Genomic DNA, 15,604 nt, shown 5'->3' with positions numbered 1-15,604 from the left:
TATTATTATTGTATGAACTACCCCTTTAAGGGGCAGAAAATAAAAGAATGAAATCATCTACATTGGAATGCCAAAAATTAGTGAGAAAGTCTACATTATTATTTCAGACGACAAATCATCCTCAGCGGGATCACCAAGTTTCACTTGGGAGGAAGCAACAGACACTTTTCCCAGCTCTGATTAAACAACCTCACGTACACACCAACACACAAACGACTTCCCACAAACACAGTGACTCAAATAAACAAAGGGATACAACAAGCCACGGGGAGAGTGCACTGTTACCCAGGAGCCAATGGGAAATAAACACAGGCAGTGTCTAATCTGGCTGCTTATGGTGAACACAGTAAATAAACGATCCTGCCCAAAGGCATTGTGGGACTGGACACCACCATGTTAGATGGCTGCCCACGTGTATAACTCAAACATGATGTATGACCCAAGGGAACAATCACTTTAGCAAGAAGAAACTGAAGATGCTGCTATGGATTTTCTCATGTATCTATAGCCTACAAAGTCACTGAAAACACATAGATTGACTGTAAAATAAAATAAAAACAACGGATGAGTGGACAAAAGGACGGATGGATGAATGAATTGATGGATGGATGCACTTTTTAATAACTGTGCTAACATTTTGTTGACATCTGAGTATAATCCACAGCCGGTTTCACAGACGTTAACAGAACAGGGCCTACAGCCATGTACCATCTGGCCAGAACCTCTGCCTTCCTCTAATTCCCCTCCAGTAGCTAAAGCATTGATGCAGCTCTCCATTTTTCCTCCTTTATAAATATTGCGGTCCATCGATCATTTCATTTGACCAAACTCCGTTTCAAGCGTACCAAGGACAAGTGAGTTCTGCTTCCACTTGAATTATTCATTTTCCCCAGAAGTCAGAACGCAGTAAAGCAGCTAGCCTGGGGTTTGTGCATCAGGAGACTGACCCCAAACTATTTGTAGATTTGTAATCAGAGTGCCAGACTGCTCTGATTTATATCAGGCATGTATTTTTAAAAGGATCCTCTATGTTTTTTCATCTGTGCCTGTGGGTTCAGAATGAACCTTTAACGCATGGCCTGGGTAGCTACATTTCCAGGATTAAGCAAAAACAAAAAACAATATACTTCAGATCTTTCTCCACCTCAATGTCTCTCTCTTTCTATTTCTTTTTATCATTGTCAGTTTTGGTCCCGTTTTACTCTGTATGGCTTTTCCATGCATGAGATTTATACCGGACATCTCTAATGGGTGATAACCTGTGGGTGCATTTGCCGGTATTTTAATGATGTGGGGAAGTCAGAGTTAAAAATGTCACAACCACATTTGAAGGCTTTGGACCACAGCGGCAGGCATGCTATGGTTTAAACTTTGAGACACTTTTATATTTCCATTTTTCAGGCAGTGTTTTTGGTCCAACATCAGAAATCAGCGACAGTGAAAACTCAGTTTGTGTTTATTAATATGTAATTACAACGTAATAACCAGGCCCATGCAGAATATACATATACATGGGTAGTTGACAAACAAACCGGACCATGTGTCTTATGGTGTGACTGCAAAAATGTGGAAAACATACTTTTAATAATACATAATTGTGTATTATTCATATTTATATTTATAATTTAAAATCTTATATGAGCGATTTAACTTTATTGGGAGTTTTGTCAAAATGTTTATTTTCACAGCATTGTAGATAAAGACAAATGCAAAGCAACACTCATGAATTGAAGAAAAGGAGAAAATTAAACACATTGCAAGCCAGATTAAATCTTGCATTGCTTGCATATTCCACATGTCAAAAGTACATGTACTGACTAACACACCATGGCTTTGGCTTCATTTGTTTTTCAATGTGTTAAGCAACCATCTGATTTGTTTTATCGTATCGAACGTTCTCTTCACTTCACTTATTACACTTTTATATCTCTGCTGCCAGCATCTGCTCTCGTGGCCACCACTATAAATCCACTTAATGTCTCCTCTCTCAAGGCTGCACTTGACCCGAACTGCCTCAGCCCAACCTGTGCCAGGCACAATATTTCACCTGCTCTGACGTAAGCTCAGTCACGGTTCCTCTACCATTACATCTCAAAAGACTTCACTTTTATGATTTTGTTATTTATAAAATGCTCCTATTATGCTGGGAAATGCTGACCTTTCTTCTGTTTTTACAGAAATATATAAAATCATAAGCTTTTATATACAGTAGGCATCTTGCTTTATGTTAATTTTAGCAAAATGCCATCACTGGCACCCCGATCTTCATGCCATATGCTATAATGGTTAGGTTTAGGGTATTTGAAAATGAATGACTAGTGATTATGTTTTTGGTCACGTGAAGAACTTTTCATATATGTTCATGTTTTTATAGCGTACAAAGCACTATTTGTTTCCTGGAGTTTGACTTTGGAAATGTTGACTCGGAGTACTCTTGAGATGTCTGTAATGGTCATGTTTGGCTCATTTGTCTACTCTTTCAACTCTTTCTTACAGTGAAAGTACCAAATATTCACCTGAAAAACTGTCCTTGTCCATTGCCATCAGGTCTCTGGCCTGATACAAGTAGCATCGCAAATGATACAACGTCCCGCCTGAGAAATAAAACAGCAGTGAGTGTAGCCATTGAACTCTCTTACTTTAAATGAATTTAAAACAATTGCCAAGCATTTGTAACTTACTATCAAAGAAGCATGAGATGGTTGGTCGGTTGACGCCAAACGTCGTAACCGACTTATCATCATTCTTTTCATCAGTAATGTTGCTCTGTTGACAAAAAGAAGAAGAAAACTTTGAGACCCAAACAGACGCTCTATGTTCTTTCGACATAAATGCTAGACTGACACATTTTGGCCTCCGGACAAGATGAGGCGTTCGAGTTGGATCAGATATCAAAATATTCCGACCAAAAGGGTAAACAGAGAATGTGTTAATGATGACAGTTGTGGAAACGGCAACTGAATATACACCACAAACCACTGGCATGAGGTGATTACGTGTCACCACCCCAAGACATTGCAATATCATTTTGACACATACGAAAATCCTGACCTTCACTGAATAAATTGCCTGATGATGTCTTTAAACCAAACTAAAACTGCTATGTCATTTGTGGCTCACTGTATTTACATAACCCAATACCCCTTACAGTTTTTTGGAAGAAAAGAAAAGCAAATATGCCTTTAAGTGTGCCCGCTTAAACAAGAAGAGAATTTCAGTTCTGTCAATTTCAGTTTGGATGTAACTAGATCTTACTTTTGCACTTAAATATCGATATCAGGTAAAGTATTTTTTTAATAAAATATCAGAGATTTCAGGTCAAAGGTATTATAGTTTACTTTTTATAATATTTCGAATTAGTTTTTATTTGTAACTTTTTAGTGTTGTTTATGTTACATTCAAGTGAATTTCTCACAATTTTTGATATGATCTTTTGGCATTTTATAATTTTTGTTTGTTTCTTTTTAATGTTGCTATACATAAGAATATGTTTCATTTAAATTTTAGTCTTAGTTCAGTTTTTTATTATTGTTCATTCAATAATTTTAATGCCTAAACGTGAACTCATTTCAGTTTTTTGCTGATGCAACATTACTAGATTCTGTTTTAGATTTTTTAGAATCTGACTAGAGTTTATTTCAAATTAATTCAGTTATTTCAGAAAATATTAAGACTTCAATTTGATTTCAATTAGTAGAAATTTTGCAATAGTTGCACTTAATATATGAGGGCTTTTCCACCTTCATGCCAAACCGTTCTTGTTGCTTAGTTGTTCCACTCCATGCCAGCCGATACGTAAATGGTTTCAATTTGCAACACGGGGCTGATAACGGAACTTTGTAGAATGTAAACACATATGCGTCACTCACTGCATTAGTAACGCAAGAGACTGAGCTATGTTTTCGTTTCTCTTGGAACCCCCAGCCACAGCTAAGTTAACGTTGTTTCCTATTTTAATAATGCGCTATTTTACCTACAGAGAGAAACTTGTACCTAGGCAACCCAGTAACCAGTCCTGAGGGTCGTATGGGCTATATGCATGACTTCTGTGTTTCAAATGAAGAACCCTATGCAGTTTCCGGTTGGGGACAACCCTTCTGAAAATTGCCGTCCGAGAACGGTTTTGTAATCGTGCTGTGCTGAAACAAGTTGAAACATAAACGTTATCGTTTCAGACCATGCTTACAATGGTTCAGCGTGATGATGGAAACATGCTCTATAATAACCATCTTTCAGGTCCCCTCAAGTAGCAAAGTAAAGGGAATCCCCCACTTGAGCTCTGCAAGGCACTTGGACCTTTCAGCTACACCACAGATCAACTCCAGACTTGTAAACCCTCAAATGTGAAGCCAGCCAAGCTCAAATGACAGCTCATGCCATAGCTGCCAGGAATAGATCTGTAACAATGGACCCAGCGGACCCGACCAAGAGTAAAAGAATAAACATATGAACTGGACGTTTGACATGTAACCTCTTTCATGTTCACTGTTCCATCTCTGCTTCCCTGTTAATTATATCCCATGATGCCCTTATTTTACCAGGCTAATTCCACTTTGCTTGCCCAGACACTCTCAGCACCTCCTATTCGTCCAAGCTCAAAGCCCTCCACGCCCATTCTCACCTCTGCCATGTCTCAATTGCGTCTCATTCTCCCTGCCCACTTTCCTTTTCCTCCATTACTTTTCATCTCTCTCTGTCACTCAGTCTCACTTTGATTTCCAGCCCAACATCTTTCAAATAGTCAACCTTCATTACCAGTGAACACTCCAAAGCAAAGATGGCGGCTGGCCCCGTCTTTTCTAATGGCTCCATACGACGTCTCCAGCGCCGGCGACGATAGGAATCAGTCTTCTTCTGCTTGAGGTGAAACTTCCAGCCAACCAGAGAGGCATATTCCCAGCCCTCACGCTCCGACTCGTCCGGACGCTGCTGTAGGTGGACAAGCGCATACACACAGTAAACATTAAAAAAATTGGTGGTAAAATTGGTAGCAATACTTGTCTAATGTAATGATCTGTATGGTACTAAAAGCATTGCTAATGAACAGTGTTTAAATTACACATAGAAGACATAAGAATTTTTAAAAAGGTGAAGGTTAGACCAGTGAGGAATTGTGGTTATTTAATAGATGTGAGATTCATAGACTGTTTCTAAATCTGTGTCTAAAGAGTGCCACCATGAGGACAATTCAAGTCATTTACTGTACTTACGGTAGCTAGAAAAGCAACTCTTAAATGTATGACTGTCACTGCAATGCTTAGCAAAAACATATGAATTTTAAAAGGAAATTAACAAGAAGATTAAAATGATTAAATAACTGAAGTGTGACTGAGAATAGTACTTTTTGAGGCCATCGTTTCAGTAAACTAGTAAATAATTCAATATAAGGAAAAGGGCTGTCATAATCATCTGATGGCAATTATTTTAGATAACTACAATTATTATGAATCTTCAAGGGTGATCTGTAGTGTCTGCAGTTGCCATACATCTACCATCCCTGCTTTGTTTTTAATCTTACATCATACGTGATTTCCCTAACATTTCAGTTGTATTAGCTTTGCATTTTGTGTGTTAATCAGTTAAATTAAAGTTATAAATAGGAGGCTTTGAATTGTTTCAAGGGGCTCTTAAAATGTTAATAAACAAAACAAAATAAGCATGAGCAAATTAAGTAATATCAAGCTCCAAATTCTCTCAGAAATTGTGGGGGTTTGGTTGCTCAGACATAAATGATTTATCACAGTTAGTGATTATATAGAAATAAAGCAAACAAAATATGTGTCAATTTGTATGACAATTATTTATAAGAATAGTCAAGACCTTAAGCAGAATGTGACATTCTTTTGTAAATTGGCCAATTAAATTCAACGTGCAAATTCCTGTTTGTGCTGAAAAAAAATATATGTAGCCTAATTGATTGTAAAGGGGGGGGGGGGGGGTCGCACCCTGGACGCGGAAACGCCGAGCCGACAAGCGCAGCGCCATTGTTTGTAAAAAATAAACATTGTTTACACACACCGGCGCCACCATTCCGTGCCTGTCGGCGGCGCTCTGCTACAACTCGGGATGCAGTTATGAGTCCTACACAATGCGCCACTCGCATAATTAAACATTCAATTAGATGTTCTTTGACTGAAATCCTCTTTAATGTACACACTGACTTCGCCATAAACTGCAAGATGCATTAATCTGTTTGGGGAAAACGGCGCATTAATACAGACAACCTCTTGATTCTACCACATTAATAACAGAGACTCATAGTGCCTCCACATCAGGTGTACGACCCCCTTAACACCATTAATATTTTTGTTATATTTATTTGTAATATTTATTTTTAGATTTATTAACCAAGTGCTCATGATCCAGAAAGAAAAAAACCTTTTTTCACTTGAGTGAAATTCCCAACTCTTTTATCTTGTTTCTCTCTCTGTCACACATACCCATACACACACACTCTCACACAGATGATGAACATTAAGCATATTTGCGGCAGAGCTCTAAAGTCGGACCCAGGTTTTCTTGCCAAATGGAATAGAGTTGTGGGATTGATTTCAGATTATTCTCAGATATCATGATTAATTATGTGTCATCTCAACCTCCATCTGCCTCTAACCAGATGCGTGCAAGGACAGGAGAAGACCCCCTGAAAGTACACAGAGCTCTCTGTGTCACACCATCCTGAGCTTTACGAGAATTCAAAGGGAACTAAACAAAGCTCAGACAAAGAATCTTTTTTTTTAGATGCTCTCATTATGAAAATGTTATTTATTAGATTGAAAACAAACTGAGAGTGGTGACATGTTGCTAATGACTGATGAAGTACTTTTCGAAGTGCTTCCATCTTCTGCATATCTCTACGGCGAAGTCGGATCCAGCGTCTGCGGCGGTTGGTGTAGTACATTTTCTCAGATGGAACCCAGGACTTTGGCCGGCGGTCGGGCGGGAGGGTTATTCCATATTCCCACCCTGCAGGTGAGGCAGGATCCAATAAGGTTTTTTGAAGTAGATTTATGGCAGAGATGTTTTGCTTTTGAAAATCACCACTATATATTAAATAATGAGGAACAGAACATACTGGCTTCTGTGTGCAGGAAGAAGTTCTAAAATAGTTTCCATACCTTGATCATCCACTGCACGCTTCAGATCCTCGCTCCACTCAATATCCTCCCAAACCCAGCCAGGAGGACACTCAATCTCATCTTTGGGCACTGCTTTTTCTCCATTCTGCAACCCAAAAGACACAAAATGAACTAAGGGGTAAGTCCCTGTCAATTGACTAATGTATTCTAACATTTATTCAACTCCTCTGGGAATCATTAAGAAAAACTGTATTTACTGTAGAAGAAAACATCAGTTTTGTTGTAGCATTTACACTGTACTGACCACATCTGTGTAGCCCTCTGACATGCCAATCCACTGCCCGCCAGGCAAGCGCATCTGATTTTCAAATACTTCCTCCAAAAAGCTTGTATGACCTGCATCAGCACCATAGAGCATTCTAGAATAAAAAGAAAAAGGTACTATGTTAGATGATTTTTATTGATAATCCATATTATTCATATATAATGAAATAGGACGATACTCACGTTTTCTCTGGACTGACAAACCAGTCTCCTGCCCAGCTCCATCCTGGAGAAGGTTTAAAGTTTTCTTTTGATAGTTTCAGCCTGCCAGTCACATCACTGAATTTGGGGTAGGTCAGACCCGTCGTACCCCAGTTCCCCACCAGGGCTAATTTAGTCTGGTTCTCATACTGTAGACCCAAATAATGCATATAGATCCGTAGCTCAAAACAACATGAAACTCCGTTTTAAAGCAGAAGATCTCTACTAAGGAATAATTACAAATAATTATTCGATGTTTTAATTGAAATTACACAGTAGGTATACATTTCTAGAGTATGTGATATAATGGTCCACTCACAGTTTCTGCAAACACAGATAGTTTGCCTTCTGCAAACTGGTTGAAGAATTTGACATCAGCATTGAGTCCAAACCAAACCTTCAGCCGGATCTGAGCTGGGATCTTACTGTCTCCTCCCTCATCCTGCGGATACTGAACACACATTGTAAATGTACATAGAGACTATTTATCAATACATCTATTAATCCTGTTTCATTTGGCAATTACATGTATTATTAGTGCATGCTTTGCCTCCAAATTGTGTGTTTACCTTCATGAAAACTGTCTGAAGTTGGCCACAGTGTTTACCACAGTAACCATGGGAAAAGAGAACCTGATGGGCAGGGATTCTGTGGTAGGCCACTCTTTTGTCTCCCTGAAGCATCCAGATTATTATATCTGGCAGACTGTTCTGAGGCTGGACGACAGAAAGACGACAAAAATGATTGAAAGTGATGAAATAGCTCAAAAGAAATATGCTAAGAAATAGAATAATGTTTGTTTATTCATACTCATGTCGTCCACATAAGCACCACTACCCTGACTGAGACATGAAATTCGTATTATCTCATTTGTCATTCACCTCTTCAGCGAGATGGTGTAGCCGCAGGGTCCAGTCCTCAGCCTGCTCCAGCACTGTACTTAATTCAGTCTCAGGGCCGTGTTTGAGTGCCACTGCAGCCTGCACAATCTGCTGCATGTTAATCTTTCTCAGATTCCTCAGAGCTTTATCCAGCTGAGTCGCACAGGACCATGTATTCAGCTCAGGGAGCTCCTCGCTGCATACACAAAGAAGATAGCATCAGTCTGGCATAGCATGTCTGGTACACCTGCACAAACAATTGAGTCTATCAGAACCTGCAGTCAGCTATGACATCATCAAGCAGCTGGACAACCCTCTCCTCCACTTCCTGTTCATCACTTCTTGCTTTCAACTGCAACTGGACCTGCTCCAGGTTTGACTCCTGTTACATCAGAATATGCTTTATTGAATGTGTTTCAGTGAAAAAGAAAAACTGAAATGTTAATATGCTAACACTTTACAACAAGGTCCTGTTTGTTAACATTAGTTAAATGTCCAATGTGTAAGTTTTTGGAGGACCTTTGACTGAAATGCTATGTAAGTTACATAATTATGTGTTCAGATGTGTACAAAAACGGGGCTATGAGCTATTTCTATCTACATGCTCTTTTGTATGGGGGTCCCCTTACATTTAATTTTCTTCAGTGGCCTTAAACGGACAAACTGCTCTACAGAGCGTGTTTCGTAAAATACTTTTTCTCCTTCGGCAAAGAAGTGAAAACGTGACGACATCTTCTGTGTCAGCCACCGCAGGGCTTCGAAAGCAAGTTGATGGAAGTCGTGCTTTGGCGGCCATGTTTGCAATACCTCTGGGCAGTTATTTACATTACATCGTAGTCCACAGTCCTATCTACTTGAATGGAGGAAGGCAGATATACTTGAAGTCGCTGGCTAAAACTACAATTATACAGTATTTTTCCTAATAATAAATAAACCTAACATGAACTGTATAACTTTGGTTTAAGAAGAAACTTTTTCGAGGACACTTCATTGCGCACAGGGCTTCCTTCGCTATTCACTGTAATGGTAGTGGCACATCTTGATAATATTAATATCCTTGATATTACTCACCAGTCTATCTACTATGCTGAGCAGCATGTTTAGGGCCTCTATGCGAGGACTGATTTCCTCCCATTCTGATGACAAGACCACCACAGGTTTCACATTTCCCCAGGGCAGGTAGTAATAATGACAACCTGTAAAGCCATTTAAACAGTGGAGCTGAAGTTAGAATCATGAGGTTGGTTCACTTTTTATAAAGTAGTTCACTAGCGTGTTTATTGACTTCAAAAACATTGGGTACACTGCAAAAAATGACTTTCTTACTTAGTCTTTTTTTCTTGTTTTCCAGTAAAAATGTCAAAACATTATTGAATCAAGAAGCATTTTCTTGATAAGCAAACTGACCTATATATTTACACTCACCTAAAGGATTATTAGGAACACCTGTTCAATTTCTCATTAATGCAATTATCTAATCAACCAATCACATGGCAGTTGCTTCAATGCATTTAGGGGTGTTGTCCTGGTCAAGACAATCTTCTGAACTCCAAACCGAATGTCAGAATGGGAAAGAAAGGTGATTTAAGCAATTTTGAGTGTGGCATGGTTGTTGGTGCCAGACTGGCCGGTCTGAGTATTTCACAATCTGCTCAATTACTGGGATTTTCACTAACAACTATTTCCAGGATTTACAAAGAATGGTGTGAAAAGGAAAAAACATCCAGTATGCGGCAGTCCTGTTGCCGAAAATGCCTTGTTGATGCTAGAGGTCAGAGGAGAATGGACCAACTGTTTCAAGCTGATAGAAGAGCAACTTTGACTTAAATATCCACTCGTTACAACCGAGGTATGCAGCAAAGCATTAGCGAAGCCACAACACGCACAACCTTGGGGATGTTTCCTTGCCACACTTTAGGTCCCATAGTGCCAACTGGGCATCGTTTAAATGCCACGGCCTACCTGAGCATTGTTTCTGACCATGGCCATCCCTTTATGACCACCATGTACCCATCCTCTGATGGTTACTTCCAGCAGGATAATGTACCATGTCACAAAGCTCGACTCATTTCAAATTGGTTTCTTGAACATGACAATGAGTTCACTGTACTAAAATGGCCCCCACAGTCAACAGATCTCAACCCAATAGAGCATCTTTGGGATGTGGTGGAACGGGAGCTTCGTGCCCTGGATGTGCATCCCACAAATCTCCATCAACTGCAAGATGCTATCCTATCAATATGGGCCAACATTTCTAAAGAATGCTTTCAGCACCTTGTTGAATCAATCAAGAAAATGCATCTCGATTCAAGAATTTGTAGACAATTTTACTGGAAAACAACATGAACAAGAAAAAAACACTAAGTAAGAAAGTGTACTAACAGACTCCAGCTAATTTGCTAATTTCTTCCCCTCGGATTTTCAACACTTTATATATTTCTAAATAAAAAGTACATAATACATTTAATCTATTCATTGATGTATTTTTGGCTCTTAAAAAACAAGCAGCAGTCAGAGAAAACCCGAGGGTGTAATCCTTCAGAAAAAACTATATTTTGAGATATTCTACCTAAAACTGTTCATTTTCATATAATAATCAACAGGTGGTTTCTCACCGTCAAACACAGCCCTGCTGAACTGAGTGGTGGAAGCCAGAGGCAGACAGGTGTTGTCAAACTTGTTGCCATAGTTACCAATACTGACTTCAAACTGAACAGCATCATCCACATCCTGAAGAAGAGTGGCTGAGTAGAATGCAGCAAATAGAGAGTATTTCCTCTTTCGCATGAATTTCTATGAGACAGAACACACAAAAAGTCAATTTACCTCCATTAGTTCACATGAGTCCAGGACTGATGCAGAACCCAGTGTCCTCAAAGAAAAGACTAACTGATATCTTACCTCCACCACCAGAAGATCATCAGAGTGTATGTCTTCAACCTTTTGGTGCCCCTGATCAGAAAGCTTTGTTATTAGCTCCAAAAGTATGCGCCCTCGATAAGCCACACCTTCTCCCTACAACACAAAAAAAGAGACATAGCACCAGGTTGACCCTCATCTAAAACAGAGGTAGTCCACATTTTTTAAACAATATTAAACACTGTATTATTTGGAACGTCACTTTCGATAAAAGCGCCTACAAAAAGGCTCAAACATTGTGAATGTGTACTTAACGTTTAAAGGATAATTCCCCCCAAAATGACAATGCCGTCATCATTGACTCATCCTTATATTGTTCCAAACCTGTATAAATGTATTTGTTCTGTTGAACACAGAGGAAGATATTTGGAAGAATGTCTTTCAGCAAACAGATCTCATCCCCGATTTACTGCCATTGTAGTGAAAATAAATACTATGAGAGTCAATAGGAGATGAGATCGGTTTGGTTACTGACATTCTTCCAAATATCTTCTTTTGTGAAGAAATTTATACAGGTTTTGGAACAATCTGAGGATGAGTAAATGATGACAGAATTAAAATGTTGGGGTAAATATTCCTTTAAGTCCTTGATTAAGTTTGTTTGGGTGTGTTTTATAAGGGTCGGCAGGGTTTAAATAGGGCTGGGGAGTAGGCTCCCCACCAGTGTGCAGCTCTTCTGGTGTTATGGAGCGGCACTCCGTCGTGCCACAGTATAAATCTCAAGTTGAAGTACAATTCATTCAACTTTTTTAGCCTTGTTGTCAGTATATACACTTACATTCATAGTTCGCGAAAAAACGGATCTATACTTAGTAACCCAACTCGCAGTCGCACATTAAGCATGTGCGCGCAGAAATCATTCATTGCGTTCCATTCCGAGGTGATCATCCCTATCCCCTACTCCCTTTGAAGAGTAAAGCTCTTGATGTGTAAACTCTGAAGGGGAAAATGCAATTGAATCTCTTAATATTTTCGTTTCAACTTCAATTGGTAAAAAGAGCAACAAAACAACGTAATTTTCCCTTTATTTGGAGTGACGCTTTGTATGGTGTCCCCTTTTTTTCGAAGGGCCCAAAGTTCATTTTTGTTTCCTTTCTGCAGCATCCCGCCTTGCACTGCTTATTTGTGAGTTGTAGACATTACACGCCTGTTGCATTAAATACCCCATGGATGATTTTACGTGCATCTATTGTCATGATCCTGCCTCTCCTTGTCGTGGTTTTCGAGTCTTGTGGCAGGATCATGTCAGTCCCATGTGTTTTGTGTGGAGAAAGAGCATTGTTTTGGTTTGAGAAGCCATGCTCTCTCTCCGGTGTCACGTCCTTTAGCCCCGCCCCCTTGTTTCCCTGTTTGCAGTCCATTAGTGTTAGTCTTGTCTCCAGCCCTGATCCATCCTTCCCTTAGTGTTTCAGTCCCCTCACCTGCCTCGTGCAATCCTCCTGTTAGCTTTCCCTTAGTGTTTTATCCGTGTCACCTGTGGCCACTCTCCCTGTGTCATCAGTCCTTGTTAGTGTTTTCCCTTTATCAAGCCCCAGTTTTCCCTCTGTCCCTGGTCGGTTCATTGTCATTTTGTCATTATCGTACCTCCTCACGTCACCTTGTTGGATTATTCCTGTCTATGGATTATCGTGTTTGTTCCTGTTCTAAGTTTGTGGATTTTGTTGATTTATTATTCAAAGGACTTTGTTTGTTTTGTTCCCCTTGTGGAGAGTTTTAGTTTACACTTTTGTCTTGTTTTAGATCATGTTCTCCCCATCGAGGGTCTTTTGTTTTAATAAAGTTTTTGTTATTTAACTCTGCTGCCTGCGTTTGGGTTCTGTCCACACACCGTGACATCTATGTTATTTTTTAGGTTTTCATATATCTGACTTTAAGTACTTTACAAGCTGATACATTAAAGTAAAGATAATGATAATGCCCAACTTTCGTTTTTTGGAAATGAACTTAGGACATGTCCACGTCATTTGGGGATCGCAATCCTCCTTTTGTGCACGCACAGCTGACGGATTTAAGATTTGTTTTAAACAAATGCATCGATTCATGTCAGAAGGCCTTTATTAACCCCACAGAGCCACGTGGAGCAGTTTTTTGACCGTTGGATGCACTGTTTGGAGCTTCAAAGTCTCATCCACAATTTACTCTCATTCTAAAGCTTGGAAGATACGTGGTATTACAACTCTGAAGGCATTATTCTGAAAGAAGAAAGTCAAATACAAATAGGATGCCTTGAGGGTGAGTTAAACATGGGGACATTTTCATATTTTGTGAAATGTCTCTTTAAGGTTTATAATGTTGAATTTTTTTTAATTGCAATTCCATAGAAGAACCATTTTTGTTCCACAAAGAACCATTCAGTCAAAGGTTCTTTAAAGAACCATCTCTTTATTTCTTTTTTATAATCTGAAGAACGTTTTTTAGCCACAAAGACCTTTTATGAAATAGAAAGGTTCTTCAGATGTTAAAGGTTTTTTGTCGCACCAAAAGGTTCTTCTATCGCATCGAAGAAACTTTTAATGGACCTTTTTTAAGAGTTTTTAAGAATCACTTTGCATTATAATTTTTTATATACATCTCACCTTTCCAAGATTCAATGCCTCGTGCGGGTCTGAGAAGGCGCTGAATTCTCTAGGGCTTCCATACAGATTGATGTAACAGGGGCCAAAGGTCGGCAAAAAACCTAAATTGTCATCCACTTAATGACACAAAATAGAGAAAAGCACGAATAAGACAGAACCCACATTATAAGCATTAAACATGCATTTAAAAATTATAATAAATGAAATTATAACCGAATAATCATGCAACCATGTGCTTGTGGACTTCTACAGAAACTCTTTGCCACAATAAACACCTTAACCAAGAACCAATAGTATTAAAGCTACTACTAACACCTACAACCACCCTTTTCACATCTACAAGCACAGACCAAATCTGAAGCTTAAAGGTACAGGAAGGGAAACACACATATTTAATATCAGAGGCACATACTGGTACTGTGGATGCTCCTGGAAGTAAACTCATCTGAATGCAGAGAGAAATACAAGATTTGATACAAAATAGTAAAGTTGAGTGCTTATGCTAAATGTCAGTGTCATGCGCATGCCTTCAGTAAGAGCCGTCCCTGTAACCAACATACAGTTAAACTTGACACCGCACTCACTCATTGCAGCCCACAAATTTACAAAGATATGTTAGCCACACTTAGAACCTGCAAAAGGTTCTCTAACATTGCTTCAAAACTCCAACATTGTCACGCCAAAATTCCTTTTTCACCTCATTGACAGAGCTTCGATGCTAAATTATTTGTGTCTACTTCAAACTACAACTCACAAGCAAACATCCTATTCCCCACAATGCAGTATCATACTGAAACAAATTCATAAATGACAGACTGTACATTAACAGCAACACCAAGTGCAACACAGGACACCAAACCAGTAAGTAAACAACAATAATGAAATAATGTTTTCCCACTGAGACAGTTATAATGCTTTGTTAGTGTTATATATATTATGTCACAAACCAACCCGGCCCACTACACAAGGCTGCATCAATGTCATATTATTCAACTTTGTACAGAAACTGCAGTACAATTCAGTTTAGAGTTTAAAACAAATGATTTACCACTAAACAAAACAGCATCACACATTGTGGGTACTCTAAAGAGCATTGCTCACCTTCAATCGCTCCTCCAGGGGCCGAGATTTTGGACATACACAAGTTTGTAGTTCCAATTACATCATTGTGGCTTGCTCGGTCCCTTCAAGAACAAGAATGACATGTATAACATGTTTAATGACTTTATGAAGTTTTTATGTGTTTTCATATTGGACAACGTGTGTTTTGGCAGCATGGAAATAAATGTCTTCATCTTATGTTTTTCAATTACTCACTTGCAAATTACCTAGCAAACTGTTAAATAGGCTTTTAAACATGTTACATTAGGGTTGGGTGTTACAATCAATCCCAATGTGTGAAAATGTATTCAAAACAATGAGATGAAAACATCTGTTAATTTAATAAATCGAAATCATAACTGAAATTACAATATTAGCAAAAGTAATTTCCAATTATGATTTTTTTTTTGTTTATGATAGTGCAGCATTTTCTCATAAATCTATATATGTGTGTTGATGTACACGTATAATAGAAGGTTAGATGACGGATGGCTGGATGATAGATGTGTAGATATATGTCTCT

General features: G+C 38.8%; 1 protein-coding gene across 6 annotated transcripts in view; it reads right to left on the bottom strand.

Moving 5' to 3' along the window:
• dysf (dysferlin, limb girdle muscular dystrophy 2B (autosomal recessive)) overlaps positions 1-15,604 on the bottom strand; it is a 69,825-nt gene that overhangs the window by 41,312 nt on the left and 12,909 nt on the right. For all 6 annotated transcript variants that reach the window (XM_079459150.1, XM_079459147.1, XM_079459149.1 and 3 more), the window contains 16 exons: positions 15,082-15,164; positions 13,981-14,096; positions 11,387-11,500; positions 11,101-11,278; positions 9,557-9,681; positions 8,761-8,867; positions 8,486-8,681; positions 8,174-8,320; positions 7,924-8,055; positions 7,587-7,753; positions 7,384-7,498; positions 7,119-7,224; positions 6,824-6,966; positions 4,756-4,929; positions 2,682-2,766; positions 2,517-2,594 (listed from right to left, as the gene is read on the bottom strand). In XM_079459150.1, coding sequence (XP_079315276.1) covers positions 2,517-2,594; positions 2,682-2,766; positions 4,756-4,929; positions 6,824-6,966; positions 7,119-7,224; positions 7,384-7,498; positions 7,587-7,753; positions 7,924-8,055; positions 8,174-8,320; positions 8,486-8,681; positions 8,761-8,867; positions 9,557-9,681; positions 11,101-11,278; positions 11,387-11,500; positions 13,981-14,096; positions 15,082-15,164 — 2,066 coding nt within the window. The remainder of the gene's footprint in view (positions 1-2,516; positions 2,595-2,681; positions 2,767-4,755; positions 4,930-6,823; positions 6,967-7,118; positions 7,225-7,383; positions 7,499-7,586; positions 7,754-7,923; positions 8,056-8,173; positions 8,321-8,485; positions 8,682-8,760; positions 8,868-9,556; positions 9,682-11,100; positions 11,279-11,386; positions 11,501-13,980; positions 14,097-15,081; positions 15,165-15,604) is intronic.

This window comes from Barbatula barbatula (genome assembly GCF_947034865.1).
Source record: "Barbatula barbatula genome assembly, chromosome: 1".
NCBI lineage: Eukaryota > Metazoa > Chordata > Actinopteri > Cypriniformes > Nemacheilidae > Barbatula > Barbatula barbatula.
Note: the sequence above shows the minus strand (reverse complement) of the source record. Positions and strands in the feature narration are given on the sequence as shown.